At 31.5% G+C, this 22,953-nt stretch overlaps 2 protein-coding genes across 2 annotated transcripts; one reads left to right on the top strand and one right to left on the bottom strand.

Annotated features, from left to right (window-relative positions):
* Window positions 1–5,125: 5,125 nt before the first annotated feature.
* LOC120214300 (cellulose synthase-like protein G3) lies at window positions 5,126–8,946 on the bottom strand. Its single transcript, XM_039212227.1, has 5 exons — window positions 8,276–8,946; window positions 6,933–7,208; window positions 6,390–6,833; window positions 5,955–6,302; window positions 5,126–5,882 (listed from the first exon to the last, which is right to left on the bottom strand). The coding sequence occupies exons 1-5, from the start codon at window positions 8,894–8,896 to the stop codon at window positions 5,328–5,330; spliced, it is 2,244 nt and encodes a 747-aa protein (XP_039068158.1). The 5' UTR covers window positions 8,897–8,946; the 3' UTR covers window positions 5,126–5,327.
* A 12,424-nt stretch (window positions 8,947–21,370) lies between these two features.
* On the top strand, window positions 21,371–21,799 carry LOC120214248 (cellulose synthase-like protein G1). Its single transcript, XM_039212194.1, has one exon. The coding sequence runs from the start codon at window positions 21,371–21,373 to the stop codon at window positions 21,797–21,799; it is 429 nt and encodes a 142-aa protein (XP_039068125.1).
* Window positions 21,800–22,953: the final 1,154 nt, after the last annotated feature.

Here is a 22,953-nt window from a genome sequence, read left to right as displayed (position 1 = left end):
TTTTTTAAGACAAAAGTTGGTATGTGTTTACCAAAGATTTAATTAAAACAGGTTCGGGAGTCGGTTACGCGTGGAGAGTGATTAGCACCCCATATAGCGCCCAAAATTGGTATCGTGTCACTTACATGTTGTCGTAAATAATGAAATTTATGAGTTGAATATAAAGTTAAAATATGATCCGTTTATTAAACATTAATTAATTTATTTCGAATTAATAACTTAAAGGAGTAAATTCAAAAGGACTGAAATGAAAATAAATGAATATTATAATCCTAAATACAAATAAAAATAAGTATTTAAATTTATAAAGACCAACATAGAAAAAAAACTTTTAAGGATCGAAATATCAAAAATAGAAAATTAAAGGACTACAATGATATAAACGAAAACTTTAAGTCCTAAAATAGTAATTACCAAAAATTAAAAGTTAAAAATAATAAAAAAAAATTCTAAAGGGATTAAAATAGCAAAACATAATTTTAAGGGGCTAAACAAATTTCTTAGATTGAAAATATCAAATAATACTGATACTAAAAGTGAAAATAATCCTTAAATAATAGATTAAAATAAATTAAACAAAAATCTAAAAGAGTATATAAATAATTAAACAAGAAAATGCATTTAAAAATTCATAATGACTAAAATAATCATAGGGGAAAATCTACAGCTTAAACACCATAAAAACTATAACAAAACACAAATAAGAACTAAAATAAAATACAACAGAAATACGAGACAAAGATGCATAATAATTAAAAATAAAACATTTACTTAGGCTAAAACTTAGACTATAACTTTTAAAAAAGTAAATAATAATTAATAGTTTTAGTTGAAACCAAAATCCATTTATATGAATAAAGGATAAAGTGAAATCTAGAAAAGATTGAAAATGTGCGGTCATGTTGCAAAGGTTGAATATATTGAAAAAATAGAATGGTCACATGCAAGCATTATATTTTTTAAACCAAGTATCTACTCACGGATTAAAAAAATACTACAAGTTAAAATTATCATCAATCACGCATGCTGCCCCAACAACAATACTATATTAACAAAATATTAAAACATATAAGTAGTGACTTAAATTCGAAAGTTAAAAAAATAAAAGCCCAAAACACAATAATACAATACTTAAATTAATGACTAAAATAATATATCATGTAATAATAGGACTAAAATAAATTAAATAAAAACATGAAATGGAAAATAACAATTAGACCGAAATACATTAATAATGACTAAAATAAAAATAACTGATAGTAAAATGCACAAATCAAAAAGAAATAAAATAGAAAATAACATAATTATTGGTTAACATATAAATGACAAAACTTAAGTGCCAAAAGTGAAATAGACAAAACATATCTATTCGAAAACTAAAATGTAGACTAGGATGATGTTATAGGGGTTTAATGCAATATTACGCAAGTAATTGGTGTCCATTTTACAACAACACGCTAAATGTTAGAGGGTTTGAAAGTGATTTTACGCAAAAATTAAGTGACCAACATGTAAATACGCTCTAAAGTTATAATGGCTCAATTGAAATTTATCCAATTTTCAGATTATAAATACTATGTTTATAACATTTTAAGCAAAATCCTAGCCATTTTCAACTTTCTTATCAACTCTTTCTTTTCTCTAACCCAGGCAACCTCACGAGGGCCATGGAATGGCCGACCACCGTATAACGGTGGTTCTTCTTCACTCCGACCACCCAAAAACAAACCTAAACTTAACACAAATACTTCAAAACCTTCTCCTTTCTTACCTCATCCAAACCTTAAAGAAAACCGAGCCACTAAAACCGATGTACAAATCATCGACAGAGGAGCGCGATTTTTCAGTCCCCATCTCTGGTGACCTTAAGATAAACGTCTAACACTCTTATCCAATATTTTATATTTTACTGCTTTGGTTCGAAATAAAATGCTTCTAAAAAAGAAAAGAAAAGAACCTTTAAAAATTTTGATTTTCGTTTGATTCTTCTTGCTGTGTATTCTGAAATGAAAGAGATAAAATCTCTATTACAAATTGCTAATTTTTCGAAAGAGAAACATACCCCAGCCCCTTATAAGAACTGCCCTGTTTACACTCCCTTCTTTTTTGAAATGCTTTCCTTCGTTTTTGGTTGCCCTCTTCTCCTTCTCCCTTCTCCCCTTTTTCTCTAGTTCATTTTCGATTTTATTGTTAAAATCTTCACCGAATCTCTTTAGATACATCTATATTTTTTACGTTAGTATGATGTTAACGGGTTAGGTAAAATCATTAATTTTACTTGATTTTGGTGCATGTAATTTGATGAATTCAATTGAAATGACCTGAATTGTTGGTGAGGATAAAATCTTGTCGTTGACATAAAGAATAATTGGAATTGACGGTGTGTACAGTGAATATATATTCTAGACTTATAATTATCACTTGTTAAACTGCATAAAATATAAATAAAATGATATTAATAATAATAATAAAAAAAAATAATAATAATATAGTATATAATAATAAATATAATATATATTTTAATCTCAATCAAAAAATGAATGTCTACACATATTTTTGGGCAAAAATTCTCATATAATGCTACAGGGAATTTTTAATTCCCAAATTAAAGTGTTCATCCGATTAATTCCTCAAATGGGGTATTTTCTACAGTAAATTTGGGATATCTCGGCGTCTTCAGGGTTAACCAATTTTTTAGTGGGATCTCCCGGCGTCTTCAGGGTGTTGGATTATTTGTGTTTTCTACGATATATTTAGGATTTCTCGGCGTCTTCAGGGTGAACCAGATTTTTTTTACTCCTTGCTTGGATCTCTAGGCGTCTTTACTTTAAATCCATGAAAAAATTTGGCCTTTTTACACAAATATCACCTTAACATAAATTAATTACTTGTTAGGCACTGTTTAAGAATATTTTACAGATCAAGCAAATTTTTAAATAATTTCTATAAAATTAATCATTTTGTTAGTATTTATTTAATTATTGTATTATTTAATTTTTTATTATTTTATTTAATTATTTTATTTTTTTACAGTTATAAAATAGAAAGTGATCCTTGAATAATTATATTCGGATTTCTCGGCTTTTAAACTTTTCTCTCGGCTATAAATACGCTCTCAACACATGGATATCTATACTGAAGCAACGACATTCTTCTAGTTTAGAGGATTGATGTGAATGTTTACAGGTTGAGAACGTATTTACAGCCGAGAGAAAAGTTTAAAAGCCGAGAAATCCGAATATAATTATTCAATGACCACTTTCTATTTTATAACTGTAAAAAAATAAAATAATTAAATAAAATAATAAAAAAATTAAATAATACAATAATTAAATAAAATACTAACAAAATATGATTAATTTTATAGAAATTATTTAAAAATTTGCTTATCTGTAAAATATTCTTAAACAGTGCCTAACAAGTAATTAATTTATGTTAAGGTGATATTTGTGTAAAAAGGCCAAATTTTTTCATGGATTTAAAGTAAAGACGCCTAGAGATCCAAGCAAGGAGTAAAAAAAATCTGGTTCACCCTGAAGACGCCGAGAATCCTAAATATACCGTAGAAAACACAAATAATCCAACACCCTGAAGACGCCGGGAGATCCCACTAAAAAATTGGTTAACCCTGAAGACGCCAAGATATCCCAAATTTACTGTAGAAAATACCCCAGTTGAGGAATTAATCGGATGAACACTTTAATTTGGGAATTAAAAATTCCCTGTAGCATTATACGGGAACTTTTGCCCATATTTTTGCTTTATGATAATATTTTTTTATTTTTTAAATTGAATCGATGTTCATTATACATTAACATTATATTTTTATTATAAACTAAAATAAATTTTGTTTTATGAAATTTCTTATCAACTTTATCATTTTATATTTAGATAAGTCACCTATTAAATTTATGTAATGATTTTTTAATAATTATATTTTAATTCAATTATTTAACAATTATTTGTTTATTTCTATTTTTGAAAAATTAGTTACCAAATTCATTTTTATTATTTTATTTTTGATTCAAGTTTTCATTTATATTAGCCCAAATATGTTTTATAATTTTCAAAAAAGTTGAGAGTGAAAACTATATTTTGAAAATAAAAATATAAAATAAAAAAAAATATTTTCTAAAACCAAACAGATGGTAAATATCTTTAAAAAATATATGTTTCCTTTACCGGATTTGTTCTGTTATTTTTATTTTTCGACTGAAATAAACCCAACCTAATAAGTTAAGGCTATCACCTGGTAGTTTAACTAATGTCGGTTATATACTCATATTTTAAGGATGAAGTGTAAGCTTTTTCGTTTAAATCTTTCAAAGAAATTACCCTGGAAAAAAACCCAAAGGATGAAGTGTTGAACTTTTGTAGAAAACCAGAAGTCAAAAACTTATATTATATACAGGCTAAGCCTTGTAAACAATCAAGGGTGGTCTAGTGGTCAGGACATTGGAATTTGAATCCAGTAATTTAAGGTTTTGGTTGCATTTCATACCGTTCGTGGTCGCCTTTAATCCAATTCACATATGTAAATTCTCAAAGCTTTTCTTCTAGGTCCTCTTGTGCAGTAAAAACATAAAACTATCGTTACCGCACCATGTACTGAAACAGTGTTGCTGGTTTTGGGACTTGTATGTAGGCTGCTGCACCTTGTTTGATCACCGTAAATCCCCTACCCTCCATGTTAACATCCATATAGGAAAAAGAAAATTCAAAGATTTCTTAGCTTAGTTTGCGGTTACTATGATTTCTGCAATGAGAGCAAAAAGAACTCATATGGTCCTTGCGGTGAGTTATGATGCAAGCTGTTGAAGAACCTGCAGCTTGGTGTTTCACCTGAGGAGAGATGCATGATTTTATGTTAAGGAGTAGACTAATCTTTTTGTTTACTCTCTAAGCCTTGCATGATGACTTAGATACTGTCATGCCTAGAGCAATGAAGGTTATTTGAAAGTTGGTATGCTAAATACATCCGACTGTCAAATAGTAGGTGTAGGCGGTCGGAGGCATAAAATTTCTAGAGCTACAAAGTTTAATAGGAAGAGAAATAACTATGGAGGTGTGACTTTCTAAAGAGATTGGGAAGAAGTACAGCATGTGTCAATGTTGGCGGATGATATTGGTTGGAAGTGCCATTTCCCTAATAACCCATTGTCTTTCAACCTAAAACATCCATCCCATGCAAAGTAACAGCTAAACAAGTACAATAACGCTAAACAAGTACAAATACTAGTACTGACCTGAGTGGTAATAAGCAAAGACTACAAGTACTGTTGTTTTATCAACTGTTTATTTTGATCAACAATAAAGAGAAAGTAGTATCACCACTTGGAAATAATGGAAGTTGCAGCATAAAGAGCCCCTGCGACAAATGTTGAAATGATGGTAATTTTGGCCGGCATTTTCCCATGATCACTCCTCAAGGCAATCGCTTCATAAATTGGGAGGCAGTTCAACACAATGCACCCTGCAAGTACCATCTGTAAAATCAGGCTTTCCCCCACATCTCTGCCGCCGCTGAATATTAAAACGGCTCCCCAGATGAATGAGAGCAAGTTGATTATTGCCGCTGTCGTTGGCGGCACAAACAACGTGGACGGGGCTCCAAACTCCCACACCCCTCGATAATATCGTTTGTATTGCTCATCATCCACCACTTTGCTGGTCACAATGAACCCGTAACTCGACAGGCCTATCGGCTTAAGAAGACACTCCGCTGTTGCAAAGGCGAAACTCGAAAGGTTCCGAATCATCCACATCCTTTGACTGCTCCACCACTTCCTGAAACTTGATCCCTCTATGACATATTCAATGAAATCCTGGCCGTATGCACCAAGGAAAAGAAACACGTGTAGGAGAAACCACGGTTCATACATCTGCAATAGGTTCATCATCATCGTAAGTGGATGTAATGAACAATATTCAACAACAAAATTTACAATCTAAACCTTGGGGAAGACGGAGACTCCATTGAAGAGTCCTAATTGAGGGATGAAAGCATAGATTGTAGTTGGAATGGATAATATGGTCCAGAATGTGTAGCAAGAATAGCCAAGACCTATTGGCAATCCCATTGTACGAGTTCCAAAAGTTATGGGAGAGTACTTTGATAAACCTATTTCAAGTAGGCCTAACCCCCATCGCTCCCATTGATACAGTGCATCAACGAGGTTGATTGGCGCATTCCCTAGAAACGCAGCCCTTTCAGGGTCGCAAAATATGGACCTCCATCCTTCACTATGCATCTGATAACCTGTGAATAAGTCCTCAACTAATGATCCATACCTAAACCCCATCTGCATTTACATTTTGATCATTAAAACTAATGTCAATAACTCAATCAACTCACGCAATCTTGTCCATTTGCTTATTAAAAAGCTCACCTTGGAACCCCATTGGGTCTGAATCTCATAGTTGCAGCTTGCTACACCATGTGCTAATGCCAAAACATCAGGAGATTTAATGTGTTTTTTCACAACATAGTCAGGGCTGAGTTCAGGGATTCCCGTTTCTACACAAGCTGATGGATCACCGAATAGAGCTCTTCGACGGAAAAAGGTTCCAGTCCCGAAGTAATATGCTCCCCCAAGACCATCGGCACCCCGAGGATGCAACCGGATGATGTGCTTGAACTCGTATCCATAGGTGTCATCTTTGTTCAAGCCTTGAAATCGTTGAGGAAATTGAATGAACCCCAGAGTAGGTTGAATGGCAAGGTCATATACATAACATAGTATCCTCAGAGGTGTTGTAGGATCATTGGAATACATGTCACAGTCTTGGGTTAATATTAAAGGAGCATTTGTCATGATCGTCGATACCCGAAGCTTCGATATACAAAAAAAACATGGAGAAACGTTAGATCAAACAAAATGTAAAACAATGTTGGTTGGAAACAAGGTAAGAAGATGATGAATTATAGATACCAGAACATTTAGAGCACCGGCCTTGAAATAGTGGAGTGACGTCTTACTTTTCTGCCTGGAAACATAGATGAGATTTGGCAAGAAATGTCCGGTGATGTCTTTGTTATGGCGGCTGTCTAGTAGAACCTGAATAACAGTGGGGTGATCTTGCAGAGTAAATCCAGATTTCCATTTGTTAAATACTTCACGTTCTTCATCATCGTTGATGTAAATTTCACTAACTTCTCCTCTGTTCATTACATTTTCAACTTTCGCCTTCATGTTTTCATACATCTCCTGCCACATGCAATGCACCAAGTGAATTGATTTCTACTTCTATTACAATGTTGAAGATTTTGGCGCGTAATATTATTTGAATATAATTAATATAAGATTCAAGATTAAAAGGATAAATTTGAAAATATATAAAAAGAAATCACCTTAATTAGTCAGATTAAATTTACGATATAATGCAAACCAAAACTAAAAGGATAAACTCCTCTTTTCACCATTTAACTTTGACCATATTCTTATTCTAGTCACTCCACTTTGAAAATGTTCTATTTTATCACTAAACTTCTGAATTGCATATGTCTAGCTAATATTCTATCGTTAATTATTTAGTGACTTTATGATAGAGCATCTTTAAGAAAATTATGAAAATCCTCAAAACTTATTGTTCTATTTTATGCAAATACCTCCAAAATCTTCCTTTCTATAGTTTTAATCTAATTTTTTATATTATTATTTATTTTTCGACGAAGATCTTCTTTCAAATCTCAATGATTAAAGGTTGGAAAAAGGAGGAGACAAACATTATATCATATTTTACATTGTTCCAACGATAAAGATTTTATTCTATAGTTATTTTATTTTAATTTTTGGATTTAATTTCATGATTTTTAAAGAAGATTTGAAAAAAATCTAGACTAACAAGTGATAAGAAATGATAAAACAGTTGAATATTATGCTTTGTAATATTTTAAGCCAGACATCAACAATAACAAAATGATTAAACATATAAAATAAAACTAATATAACAAGCATAAATAAATGTATAAAAATTAGGTACAATATATTATTAAAAATAAAAAATTATATAACACTAATTTGTGTAATTTTATGTTTATTTTATATGAAATTAATAAAATAATACTTTTTGATAATAAAAGAAAGAAAAAAAATAAAAATAAATTTGAAACCTAATATCAATCACAATTAAAATAATGTTATTTAAAATCAAGAATATTTAAAACAGATACTAATTTATAAATATTATTTATAGTTACATCATAAACCTTATTTACAATAATAGTTTTGTTTTGAAGTTTAATAAAAGTTGAAGTTAGTGAAAATGGGTTTACCTTAATCTTGTCGGTGTCGGAGTTCGTGGAATGAACCGAAGAAAAGTAAACATGGGGGCTTCTATCCATAATATCATTCTCCCTGCAAAATGGTAACCAGTAGCTTGCAAACTTAGCAGCCTCCATGAAGGCGAAAAGAGTAAAAGCTGATCCTGCGTCGTCCGATACGTAAACGGAGATCTTCTCCGTCGGATAATCATAAGCCATCAACGACAAAGCGGTATTCACCACCCCAATCGGCGGCTCCTTGTAAGGATCAGCCGTGCATACGAACACGTCCAACCCTGGAAATTCTTCTTCTCTGATAAACTTTTTGAGGTTTTCAGGGTACTGTTTACGACGAATAGGGCACATCCGGAGAGCTTGTGCGGCAGCCCACATGAAGGCGAGAACAAGATCGGCGATGAGCAAAGAGAGGGTGAAGGAGAAAGAGGCTAGGGTGGTGGAATTTACAAGTGTTTGCGCATGGCGGTAGAGTAGAGCTAGGATGGCCAATGTGTAAACCGCCGCAAAGAAGCGGTTCGGGCCTGTCCGTGGATGGCGTTCCACGGTGTGAAAAGGAGGCTGATTGTTAGGTTCCGGGGCGGTGGAGTTGTCATCTCTTCCACTTTGAGACCTCATTTCTTCGTTGGGTGATTTTGGTACTGGGAGTGGGTATTAATAAGTGGGCAATGGGGGCATTGGGCAGCACCGGGGAGAAATTAATCCATTGCTTTTACCTATTAAATTCAAGAAACGTGATCAATAACTGACATTTTGTAATGAGATCATGCATACCAGTACTCAAGCAAATCGAGAAATAATAAAAATCATATTATGTAATTTAATTTAGTTTGAATTTTCTATTTTACGATCTAATTTCGGTTCAATTTAAATATTTAATTTTATAATTTGATTGCGGTTCAATTTTTTTACGTGAAACACGTTTGTTTCAAATAAAATTCAAATTAAAATAGTCCTAAATTATGATAAAAATTGTGATAGAGTCCCTACAGCCTTTATAATGAATTTGTTGGTGATTTTATCGAAAAATCATCCTGACATATTTTATTTACCTGTCAAAAATCATTTTAAATTTTTTTACCGATTTAACACCCTTTGCAGGAAGTCGCAGATCATCATCCGCGCCACGCTAACGTATTGTCAATTCGGATAAAGTGTGGATGATGATCCGTCTCTTTATGAAATGAGTGCTAGATCTATAAAATTTTCTGAAACGGTGTCAAATAGATAATTAATTTATATTATGATTCTTTTTGTGTAAAAACACCAAAAAATATTAAGAAAGTAGATTTGTTTTGTTTTTTTTGGAAAAAAAATAAATTTTAATTAGCCAATCATTTTAATTTCCTATCTTTTGAAAAATTAAGTCATATGACCATAAAGAAAATCATGTGACTTTCACACTTATAATTTTCTTCAAATAATTTTTTTTAATAATTTTTTTATTAAATCCTTGGAAATAAGATAATAAAATATACTTTTTCTTCAATAATAATAATAATAATGAAAAATAGTGTTAATACACTTTTTCTCGTCTATTTATTTTGTCATTATTTAACCAATAAACTAATGATGTTTACTCTAGACAAGACCTTGATAATTGAGTTTTTATCATTGATTTTTCAAAAAAAAATATTATTATGTTTTTAATTCAAAAAATTATTTTTTATTATTATATTTTTAATTCGTTTTATTTTGATAATAGAGTCATTAATTTGTATTATTTTATTAGCATCACACATTAATAAAAATTTAATGAGTTAATGCTAATGAACCTTTAAATGTATGTCATCCCCTTAAGCAGTGTATCCCCTTAAACCAACAGTAGTTTATAAGAATTCACTAATTATTCATTCAATCGACGTATCAGAAACATATTAAAATATAGATTTATAAGAATTTTATAAGAAACATATTAAACGTATCTAAGAATAACTTTGAAGCTCAATTAAATTTAAAAATGTATTCAACACAAAAAGATTGGTTAAATAATAACAAAATCAAGAGACGATACAAAGTTTATTGGCACTATTTTTCATTATTATTTTTATTATTGAAGAAAAAAATGTATTTTATTATCTTATTTCCAGGATTTAATGAAAAATTTTATTAAAAAGAAAACAAATTATTTGAAGAAATGAATAAGTGTGAAAGTAACGTGATTTTCTTTATGGTCATAAGACTTAATTTTTCAGAAGATAAGAAATAAAAATGATTGGCTAATTAAATTTTATCTTTTTTCCACACAAAAAAAAACAAAACAAAGTTATTTCCTTAATATTTTTGTGGTATTTTTACACAAATCACCCTAACAAAAGTTAATTACCTATTATGCATCGTTTCAAAAAAAATTATGGATCTAGCACTCATCCTAGAAAGGTGTAGATCATCATCCGTATTTTATCCGAATTAGCGTCACGTCAGCGTAAGACATGGATGATGATCCGTGTCTTTATGCAAAGGATACTAGATCGATAATTTTTTATAAATAAAATTTATCTGGGTGATTTTTCGATAAAATAGCCGAATTTGCACCGTTAAATTGACATCCTTTTTTTCCTTTTTGGGTTGCAAAGAGAGCCAGTGCTTTAGCTGTTGGTTGAACTATTTCTTAAGGAGAAAATAATCTCAGTGACCGAAAATGCCTTATAATATACGATTTTGACCAACTTTTTTTCAATTTGCCAAAAATGACCAACAAAATCGCAATGCGATCTCTAAATCGCAACGCGATCTCTAAATCGCAACGCGATCTCCAGTATCGCAAATCAGTTTCCAGATTCGCAACGCGATTCTGACTATCGCAACGCGATTCTAGAAAATCGCAATGCGAATATGTAAATCGCAGCGCGATTCTGACTATCGCAATGCGATAATACAAAATCGCAATGTGATTTTCCAAATTCGTTGCGATAGTCCAAGTTCATATTGCATTTGTTTCTTAACGACTGGTGGTATTGCATTTGTTTCTTAAGAATTTTCTCTAAAAAGATAGTAATCGCACGGACGTGTCGAAGACACGTATTACCACGACCACGACACGACCAGACCCGACCCGACCCGACCCGAGACAAGACGGCGGCGGCGGCGGTGCGCGAGAGTCCCCCTTGTTCTCTTCCACTCAACAAGGAAGTGGGGAATCCAAGCCTTAAATACTCATTCCCAATAGTGTTTCCAATACTATGTGGGATTAAGCATTACAAACACTTGGGAATCTTTTACACTATCGCAACACATTCTTTATTGTTTCAAACTAAGATCTTACAAATGACTTGGGAATCTTTTACACTATCGCAACACATTCTTTATTGTTTCAAACTCCACTTGAATTTGGAATAGTTAAAATGTAAACTTATTTTGGATTTTTCACTATCGCAACAACACGTTTTTCAAACTCTCGCAACACATTTTAACTATCGCAACACATTTTTCAAAATCGCGTTGCGAATCTGGATATTCGCGTTGCGAATTTGGAAACTGAGTTGAAAAATTAGAGTTCGCGTTGCGGTTTTGTTGGTCATTTTGGCAAATCAAAAAAAATTTGGTTAAAATCGTATATTATAAGGCATTTTCGGTCACTGAGGTTATTTTCTCTTTCTTAAGGCAGCTTTATCAGTGTTGAGTAGGCGTTGGATTTCACTCCTTGGATGCTTGGAAATGACATTTTTATTAACAAAACGTGTCATGTTTTGGAATACTATATTTTAAGGGTAAACTATAAATTTAGTACCTAAATTATTAATTTTAGTTCTTTTTGGTACTTAAAATTTTAATTTTTCAAAATTGTACCAAACATTTAGTTTTTATTTCATTTTAGTATTCTATCGTTAAAAATTTAACGCATTTAGTACATAAACTATCGGTTTTGTTTAGTGGGTAGTGGACGGGTATGGATGTAAAAACCCGCTGTAGGTAGTGGGTAGGTGATGGGTTTAAGACCATATCCGCCCCTATCTGCCCGCCCACAAATTACCCATCATATAAATTTTGGACCATTATGAATTTAGGTATAATTTTAAAGAAGATTCTATAAATCTAATGATTTTATAGGACATGGTTTGTAATTTAACCAAATGTTAGGGTATAAATTCAATTAATCATTGGCTTATTTTATTATGTTTCTTAATGGATGTGTTTGTTTTATATTTTGTTGCTTATGTAATATGTGAGGTTGCTGCTAGGCTGGTATAAGCGGGTATGGGATGGGTGGTGGGTATCCAGTTGGGTAGTGGGTGTGGGGGTGGATTTGAAAATATACCCACGTGGACGGGTGTGAATTTAAAAATTTACCTGTCGTAAGTGGTGGGTAGGTGATGGATGGGAAAATATTAAGTGGGTATAAGGTATTCGCACCCACCCCGCCTATTTTTCATCTCTAATTTTAGTACATAAACTTTCAATTTTTTTTCAAAACTTGACGTTAAAGTTTGAATAGGTATAAAAATGAAACAAAAACTAAAATTTTTAATGACGGGTACTAAAAAAAAAAACTAAACATTAGGTATAATGTTGAAAAAAATGAAAGTTTAGGCACTATAATAGATCAAAACTAATAGTTTAGATATTAAACGCGTAATTTACCATATTTTTCAATATTAAGTAAAAAATAATTATAAGTGAGATGATAAAAGATATTTTAGAAGTTATATATGTATTGGAATGTTAAATTAACAAATGATTATAAGTGAAATTATAAAATATTTTATACAAAAATTATTATTTTTTATTTTGATTTTGATGTCTTGGTTTTTTAATTATTTTATTTAAAAACTGTATATAAAAATAAAAATTGAAAATACTTTCCTAATAATATTAGTAATTTATTATAACAGAGATATTTTAATCATTTTATAATTAAATTATTGTTGAATTAATTTATGACTTCAACTCAATAAAAAATTATTAATAATATAGATAATAATGTTATTTATGTATAGTAAATGTTTAAAACTAATTTTGTATATAGAGATTAGAATTATTATTTGACGTTCAGAATGTTAAGAAAGTAATTTCATTAATAGTATTAAATAATATCAAGGGTAAAGTACACAAATGGTCCTTCGATTATATGATATTATTTTATTAAGTCCCTTGACTATTAAAAGTTACAAAATAGTCTTTCGACTATAGATGTTGCTTTATTAAGTACCTCAACTATTAAAAGTTACAAAATGGTCACCCAACTATTCATTATGTTCCAAAGTCGTCATTTTCTATTAAAAGTTTGACGGTTGTCTATGTTGGACGGTAGCATGATGACTGAGATCATATTTTATCATATCACAGTCAGCAGGTTAACTCTCAACTCAAATTATCATCAAATTTTTAATGAAAAAAGATGAGTTTGAAACATAATGAATAGTCGGGTGACCATTTTATACTTTTTTAATAGTCTAGGTACTCGACAAAGTAACACTTTATAGTCGAAGGACCATCTTGTAACTTTTAATAGTCGAGGGACTTAATAAAGTAATACCCTATGGTTGAGGTACCATTTGTGTACTTTACCCTAATATCAAATATCTTTAAATATAATTACATTTTAAAAAAAAAATTATATTTTCCATTATCAATGCGTCAATGATAATCCATTAACCTTACACTACTACTAATGTCATGCATATAAAAGTTTAATTCTTATCAAATTGTAATTTTTTATATTTTATAATTAAAATATAATTAGTTTTACATTTTTATATAAATAACATACTAATCAATCTGATTACACCATGATATTTTTTTTCTTTTGACGAACGTGATTAATGGGGGCAAATATTAACAATTATCCCCTGAAAAGCACTCGGTGTTGAAAACTCCAAGCTCAATTATTTTTGGATATTAATATAATATAACCTAACCCAATCTTTTGGTTATTAATATAACATACCATTACCTAACCTGTTGATTGTTTATAAAATATAACCTTATCTTTTGATTTAATGATTTTGTATTAGAGGACGAACTTCTAAAATATTAAGATGAGGCGAACAAAGAAAATAAGACTAGGATGAGTTATAACCTTAATTACGCATCATTTACACAACAAAAGACAATTGTCATCTTCTAGGAGTTTAGAGAAAATAACATTTACATTGATTGCTTCAGAAGTGACTTGTAATATCCTAAATAAAATCATGATCGATCTATGAGTATTAAATACATATAAATTAGTTGATACGATTTAAAGGATGATTGATGATATTTGGGAGATACATATTCAACATATCTCGCGCAAATAAAATCAAGTGGAAGATGCATTGACAAAATTACTTCGTGAGCAACCCATAGGAAACAAATTATTTGATGTATCCCTCTAATGTTACGACTATTGTCACTTATGAGATGTTCTTTTCTAACAGAAAAAGATGTCTATAAAGTATTAAACTTGGAATAATTTAGCGAGGTAGTAAACAAAATGTAAATCAAGGATAATATAACACTAACATATATTATGCATGAACTTGATACTTGAAATGACCAGTATTTATCAAAATATACTTAGCCTGATTGAAAAGAATATAATACAAAGCATTCATGACCAAATCATATATGAATTTCTTTGCATAGTAACATAAAAAAGAATATTCATTTTCTTAGTCCATTGGCCGAATAAGAAGCTATAGATACGCACATCTTTTACTATTTCAATAAATTAAGAATTGTCATCCTCTTTTTCACCAAAACCCACAAACAAGCTATAGCTATAGATATGCATGCATGAATTTCATATGAAGTTATCAAAAGAAATTTACTTTGGAAAATTGGCCCACTTCTCCCCTACCTTCTTTCGGCGCTGCCAAGGCCACCCATTCCATTTCTTCCGCATTCCATGAATCCCCTTTTTAATATGTTTTAATTATTTATTTATTTTCAAATAAAGCTGCTTCTCCAATTGAACCAAAAAAAAAAAAAAGGAAGTTTCGTGTCCATGGTTTTGCTGGCAGTTCCGATGTCACCGAAATGGAAATTTTCTCACTTGAATCTAATTTTTCATAAACAAAAGATGCTTAAAATTCAGGGGCATTACAATTATCTTTCAGATTTCGTAACTCGAAATGAATAAGTGAAATTCATTTAATGTTTTTTAAGAGATGAATAGAGGTGAGAAATTATTAAAAAAAAAGACAAATAATTTTAGTGTATAAAATAATAAATTAAAGCTTGATATTTATATGAGAAAGATCATAAACAAATTGATAAATAAAAAGAAATTGATTATCATATAATCTCAGTTTACTTTCTTCAAAGTATTGTCTTCTAAGTTTGAAAGTAAATCTTTATTTAAAAGTAACATTTTCTTTCTTCATTTGCATTATCTAATAAATTAAATCGGAGACCAAACTATGAACTTGTTAAAAGTAAGCAAATAGCTAACACTAGTAAACGTGAATGGATAAATACTTCAATATTATCACAAAAAGAATTACATCAGGTTATATGAACATAAACTATAACCCCCTCTCTACCTACCTAACAACCATAACCAGCTAATAGTTGCAACTAACTTCTGCTAATTGTTATAAGCATTGTGTACATTTGGTGAAGTGGCCAGCCAAGCTTGGAAACAAGAGCAAGGACAGTATGAACATTAACAAGTTTAGCCATTGGTGAAAAAGTGTCGGTATAGTCTGTAACACTCATTTCCCGTATACGAGTCGTCGATGTTGCATGTCTTTTAAAACATTTTTGTACTTGAAAACCAATAAAATTTGGTTTCTTTAAATAAAACAGTTTAATAAATAAATATACTTCTACTATAACATGTGTCAAAACCCATATTAAAACAGTACGAACTCTTTTTACACGTATACATGCCAACTAAAAATATAAAACAACAATAGTATGTCATTACTGATATCGATAAGTAATCTTCGATGATTGATGTCAATCTCAGCTCCTTACTCCACTCGCTCCTTTTACCTACTGATGAAATCATCCCACGCTAAGTATACACTTAGTGAGGCATAAGAAGAGTAAGTAAAACATTTTAAAGCATAAGTAAACCATAAAAGATCAAAATATGAATTAAATCGTATAAAATATATATAAACGCATAAAACTGACTTGATAAGTCAAATTGCCGTCACATAACCTGCGAAACATTATTTCATATGCATAGCATACTTATCAATCGGTCTATAAAAAAATATCCATTCACATCCCAGTGACTGCTCCACCACTTCCTGATACATGATCCCTCTATGACATATTCAATGAAATCTTGGCCGTAAGCACCTAGGAAAAGAAACACGTATAGGAGAAACCATGGTTCAATACATCTGCAATAGGTTAATCACCATCGTAAGTGGATGTAATGAACAATATTCAAGAACAAGATTTACAATCTAAACCTTGGGGAAGATGGAGACTCCATTGAAGAGTGCTAATTGAGGAAGGCATAGATTGTGTTGGAAAAAACGTCAACGTTAATCCGAGAATGATATAGAAAAATAATAATGAATAAAAATCATTATAAAATTAAAGGAAATGAAGGGATAAGAGATAGAATAAATTTACTCTCATCTTAAGATTATTATCCGAAATAACAATTTGAGACAAAATCAATCTTGAAAAAATAAACCAAAAATGTTAAACTTCTTAGAAGATAAGATAAAATAAATGGAAATAAAATACTACTTTTATTTTGATCTATCGATCGGAAACAGTTGATGCCTATCACTACACAGTTTCCTTAAGACAGATTTTCGAACACTCCTTTGGTGCTCGAGTTCGTTGGTCGTTTGTCTCCCAAGATACAAAAACTAATGATAAGCTACAATAACACATCTACACATATCACGAACATTCTTTACCTACGACTATCACGGAAAAACTAAGGAAAAGAAAGCTTTTTCAAGATAAGAGAAGTTCTTGAAAAACTGAGTTGTGAAATATTAAAAACCTAACAGGTTTACTCATTATTTATATTGGATTTTGAAGAGAGATTTAATTCAACTAAATATATTTTAATATTCAACATTAAACATATAACAATATCTTTTAATTTGAAATATTCAAAAGATAAAACTCCGTTTACCATTCAAATTTAAATAGATATTATTTTAATTTGAAATATACAAAAGTATATAATTATCTTTAATATTCAAAGTTAAAAAGGTAACAAATACCTTTTTAAGTTGACATATTCAAAGAGTAATTATCCTACTAATATTTAAATTAAATATTATATTTAATTTGCAATGGTCAAAAGTTAAACTTCTTTTAATATTCAAACTTAAACAAATATTATTTTAATTTGAAATATACAAAATTATATAATTATTTTTTAATATTCAAAAATTAAAAAGATAACAAATATCTTTTTAAATTGACTTATTAAAAGAGTGATTATCCTACTAATATTTAAATTAAAAATTATCTTTTAATTTGCAATAATCAAAAGGACTATGAATTTAATATAAATATTAAATTCATCAATTAAATTCACCTATTTTCCAACCGATTGTACTTGGAATGGATAATATTGTCAAGAATGTGTAGCAAGAATAGCCAAGACCTATTGGCAATCCCATTGTCCGACTGCATCAACAAGGTTGATTGGTGCAAACCCTAAACCCATTTCAAGTAGGCCTAACCCCCATCGCTCCTATTTATATAGTGCATCAACAAGGTTGATTGGTGCATTCCCTAGAAAAGTTCAGAGTCGCAAAATATGGACCTTCATCCTTCATTATGCATCCGATAACCCGTGAATAAGTCCTCAACTAATGATCTATACCTAAACCCCATCTGCATTTGGATTTTGATAATTAAAAGTAATGTTAATAACTCAGTCAACTCATGCAGTCTTGTTCATTTCCTTATAAAAAATATCACCTTGAAACCCCATTTGGTCTGATTCTCATAGTTGCAGCTTGCTACAGTATGTGCTAATGCCAAAACGGCAAGGGATTTAATGTGATTTTCACAACATAGTCAGGGCTGAGTTCAGAGATTCCCGTTTCTACATAACCTGATGGATCACTGAATAGTTCTCTTCGATGGAAGAAGGTTCCGATCCTGAAGTAATTGTTGCGGAAGACGACTATCGGATAGAGCAAAATCGCAACTGATAATTTGAGAAAATAAAAATGAAGATAAAAGAGACACAAAATTTAAGTGGAAAACCCCTAAATAATATAGGGTAAAAATCACGGGCAACGGTAGAAGAATTTCAGTATGAGAAAATAGGAATTATAACTTCTCTCGATCTACCAAGAAGAAAACAATGATAATTCTCTCTTGATAAAAAGGAGAAAACAACTCTCAAGAAACTCTCTAAATTCTCTAGTATTGGAAGAAAGCTAGAATGCTTTGGGATGATTTTGAAGCTAAATGAGCTAGGGTATTTATAGTTGAAGCTTAAGGACTAATTTATAAATACCTTAAATTACAATGACTAAAATTGGGTAATTTACCCTTACCTAATTTCAACCAAATTAGCTTTATTTTTTTTCCTCACACTTTTGGTGCTTTTCCACCGAAAATAGCCCACAATTGTTGAATGGCCAAGTTGGCCACTTGGCCAAACCTTTGCTTTTTTTTTCAACAATCTCCCACTTGAAGATTTGATTGGAATAATCATATCTTCACACCATTCTTTCTACCTTGTACCTTCATGTTTCTTACGTTTCTGTCAGGCCACAAGTGGATCGACACCAAGTAAAGTTATCACCATTGATTGCTTTTGTCATGAAATCTACTATGTTGTCTTTGGTATGAATCTTCTACATATATACCGTCCCTTCTTCCACCTTTTCACGAATGAAATGGTACTGAACTCGTATGTGATTTGTCCTTGAATGAAATGTTGGATTCCTTGTTAGATGCAAGGCGCTTTGACTGTCATAAAACAGAGAGACATACTCTTGAATGTGCCCAAGCTCCTCCAATAGCATCTTCAACCAAATTGCTTCTTTACTGGCTTGTGTAGCTGCTACATATTCTGCCTCTGTTGTGGATGTAGCCACAACTGACTGTAATTTTGAAACCCAGCTTACAGCTTCACCAGCAACTTTAAACACATATCCTGTCATAGATTTGTTTTTATCCAAATCCCCTGCATAGTCAGAATCTACATACCCATTTATTAGTAAGTTTGATCCTCCGTAACATAATATAATATTTGAGGTCCCTTTGATGTATCTCAGGATCCTCTTTACTGTATTCCAATGCTCTTTTTCCTGGATTCGCCATGTACCGACTAACCACTCCACTACTTGTGCAATGTCTGGTCTTGTGCATATCATAACGAACATTAAACTTCCCACTGCCGAGCATACGGTACTCGAGACAGCTCTATCCTCTCTTCTTCACTGCTAGGACTCATACTGGAGGATAATTTGAAGTTAATAGGAAGAGGGGTAGAAATTGGCTTACAATCTTGCATGTTGAATCTTGACAAGATCTTCTTCAAGTAATTCTTTTGTGAAAGCCAAATCTTCCTATTACTTCCGTCTCGGTGAATTTGCATCCCTAGAATCTTGTTTGTTGATCCCAAGTCCTTCATTTCAAATTCCCTAGCCAATTGTGCCTTAAATTCTTCAATATGATCTTTGTTGGGTCTTGCAACCAACATGTCATCCATATACAACAGCAATATAACAAAATCGCTATCACCAGACCTCTTGAAATAAGCACAAGGGTCTGCGTTAAGTCTGTTGTATCCAAGGCATATAATGAAGGAATCAAATCTCTTATACCAACACCTCGGCACCTGCTTTAGACCGTATAGAGATTTGTTTAACCTGCAAACCAAGTTCTTATTTTCTTTTTCTTCAAAACCTTCAGGCTGGAGCATGTAAATCTCTTCTTCAAGATTTCCATGAAGAAAAGCTGTTTTAACATATAGCTGCTCTAGATGTAAATTCAATATAGCACACATTGCCAAAATTACTCGAACTGTTGTTAGTCGAACCACAGGAGAAAATATTTCATTGAAATCAGTACCTTCTTTTTGAGCATATTCTTTGACCACCAGTCTTGCACGATACCTCTCAACTTGATCGTCACCATTTCGCTTGATTTTGAAGACCCATTTGTTACCAATTGGCTTCCTTCCATGTGGTAGTCGCACAAGGTCCCATGTATTATTTTATGAAGGGCTCCAATTTCTTCTTTCATCGCCATCATCCATAGTGAAGCATCTGAGCTGTTTATTGCCTCATGGTATGTTGATGGCTCATCGTCCTCTGTTAAAAAGCAGTATGCAATATTTCCTTCTATAACATAATCTGAGTTCCAATTGGGACGTCTTCTCACACGATCTGATTGACGAGTTGTTGGAGCTTTAGAACTCTCTGGTTCTTGTTCATCATGTGTTGGTTCTGCTCCAAAAGAATCTCCTTGTTCAACATCCTTTTCCACATGTATCTGTGTAGTATCTGACTTTTCAGTGCTATCATCGTCTTCTTTTCTTTGTAGTTTATCCTCTACAAAGATGAATAATCAGACAATCATTTTGTAACTTTTAATAGTCAAGGGACTCAACAAAGCAACACTCTATAATCGGAGGATCATTTTGTAACATTTAATAATCGAGGGACTTAATAAAGCAGTATCATATAGTCGAGGGATTATTTATTATTTTACCCAAAAGTAGAATGTTTAAAATTTTGGTGTCAAAATCGATTCACCAATGTCAAAAATGACGTCGTTTTAGGAACTAAAAAGATATCGTTTTAGTGTGACAGACCACATCAACAACTGTTAGCCATGTCATCGTTTCTTATTATTTTAACGGCAGAGTGACATAATTGAATGTATAACTAAAGTTCAATGTTATAGTTGACAAAATTAAAAGCTCAGTGGTATCTGGTGTAATTTACCCTATTAAAATAAAATATTATATTCTCTCATAAAAGTATAATTTATCCTTTTATTTTTTGTTTAAATTAGATATAAATTTAATCATAACTAATAAAGCTGATTTTTATATATATAATTTTAAAATTTATCCTTTTAATATTGAATCTTATATTAATTATATTCAAATAATATTACGTGATCCAGTCAAATTTATAATCTCTAGAAATCTTCAACAATGTAATAGAAACAGAATTCAATTCACTTGGTGCATTGCATGTGCAGGAGATGTATGAAAACATGAAGGCGAAAGTTGAAAATGTTATGAACAGAGGAGAAGTTGGTGAAATTTACATCAACGATGATGAAAAACTTGAAGCTTTTAATAAATGGAAATCTGGATTTACTCTGCAAGATCACCCTACTGTTATTCAGGTTCTACTAGACAGCCGCCATAACAAAGGCATCACCGGACATTTCTTGCCAAATCACATCTATGTTTCCAGGCAGAAACGTAAGACATCACCCCACCATTACAAGGTCGGTGCTCTAAATGTTCTGGTATCTATAATTCATCTTCATCTTACCTTGTTTCCAACCAACATTGTTTTACATTTTGTTGGACCTAACGTTTCTCCATGTTTTTGTTGGTATATCGAAGCTTTGGGTATCGACGATCATGACGAATTCTCCTTTAATATTAACCCAAGACTGTGACATGTATTCCAATGATCCTACAACACCTCTGAGGATACTATGTTATGTATATGACCTTGCCATTCAACCTACTCTGGGGTTCATTCAATTTCCTCAACGATTTCAATGCTAGAACAAAGATGTCACCTATGGATACGAGTTCAAACATTTTGCCCTATGGGGAGCATATTACTGTTGAAAAAAGGCAAAGGTTTGGCCATTCAACAATTGTGGGCTATTTTCGGTGAAAAGCACCGAAAGTGTGAGGAAAAAAATACAGCTAATTTGGTTGAAATTAGGTAAGGGTAAATTATCCAATTTTAGTCATTGTAATTTAAGGTATTTATAAATTAGTCCTTAAGCTTCAATTATAAATACCCTACCTCATTTAACTTTAAAACCATCCCAAAGCATTCTAGCTTTCTTCCAGCTACAAAACCAGAAGATTGAATAACAACTCAAATAAACCATATTGTTAAAAGTTCAATAACATTAAATTTACAACCAGAAACCTAGTACCATACATAATGGAGTGTGAATAAGAGGCTAGGATTTTTGGATTTTTACTGCCCAGCCGCTTCTTGAGGATTTTCAACGCATCCTTAGCCTGCCTACATTGGAAAAATAAAGAATAACAACCAAATAAGCTAGGGCCCACCATGCATCATGGAGTGTGAATAAGAGGATATGAAGTTATAACAAAACAAGCAATGAATTAAATCCAATCATGGGAATGCGGAACCATGCAACTTTCATAACAGATGGTGCTTCTGGTCTATTGGAACCGTGGAACACAAATTCATACTTCAGACAATTAAATAGATGAAACTAATGTACACCTTGTATTCCGTATCATCAGACCATATCTTTATTCTATTTCAAACATTTTTCACCCATATTCAGACATCAAATCCTTCAATGCTTTCATAGTAAAAGGGATAAGTACAACCCCAAGAAATTACCCAATTATATATATATACCAAACAATATACTTCCAAGAAAATTCAGAATAGTCAGGCTGTAGCATCCTGAACTATTGAGTCAAGTGTACACTCTAACTGAGTGTCTGTCAGAAAGTTCCACTCCTCACTCATGGTAAATAAATCTTGCATACTTGAAATATACAATTTTTCCCCTCAACCATCTTTCACTTTAAAACTCTTGGAAAAAATCAA

The sequence above is a fragment of the Hibiscus syriacus genome, unplaced genomic scaffold (assembly GCF_006381635.1).
Source record: "Hibiscus syriacus cultivar Baekdansim isolate YM2019G1 unplaced genomic scaffold, ASM638163v2 tig00110057_pilon, whole genome shotgun sequence".
Lineage (NCBI taxonomy): Eukaryota > Viridiplantae > Streptophyta > Magnoliopsida > Malvales > Malvaceae > Hibiscus > Hibiscus syriacus.
This window is presented reverse-complemented; position numbering and strand designations above follow the sequence as displayed.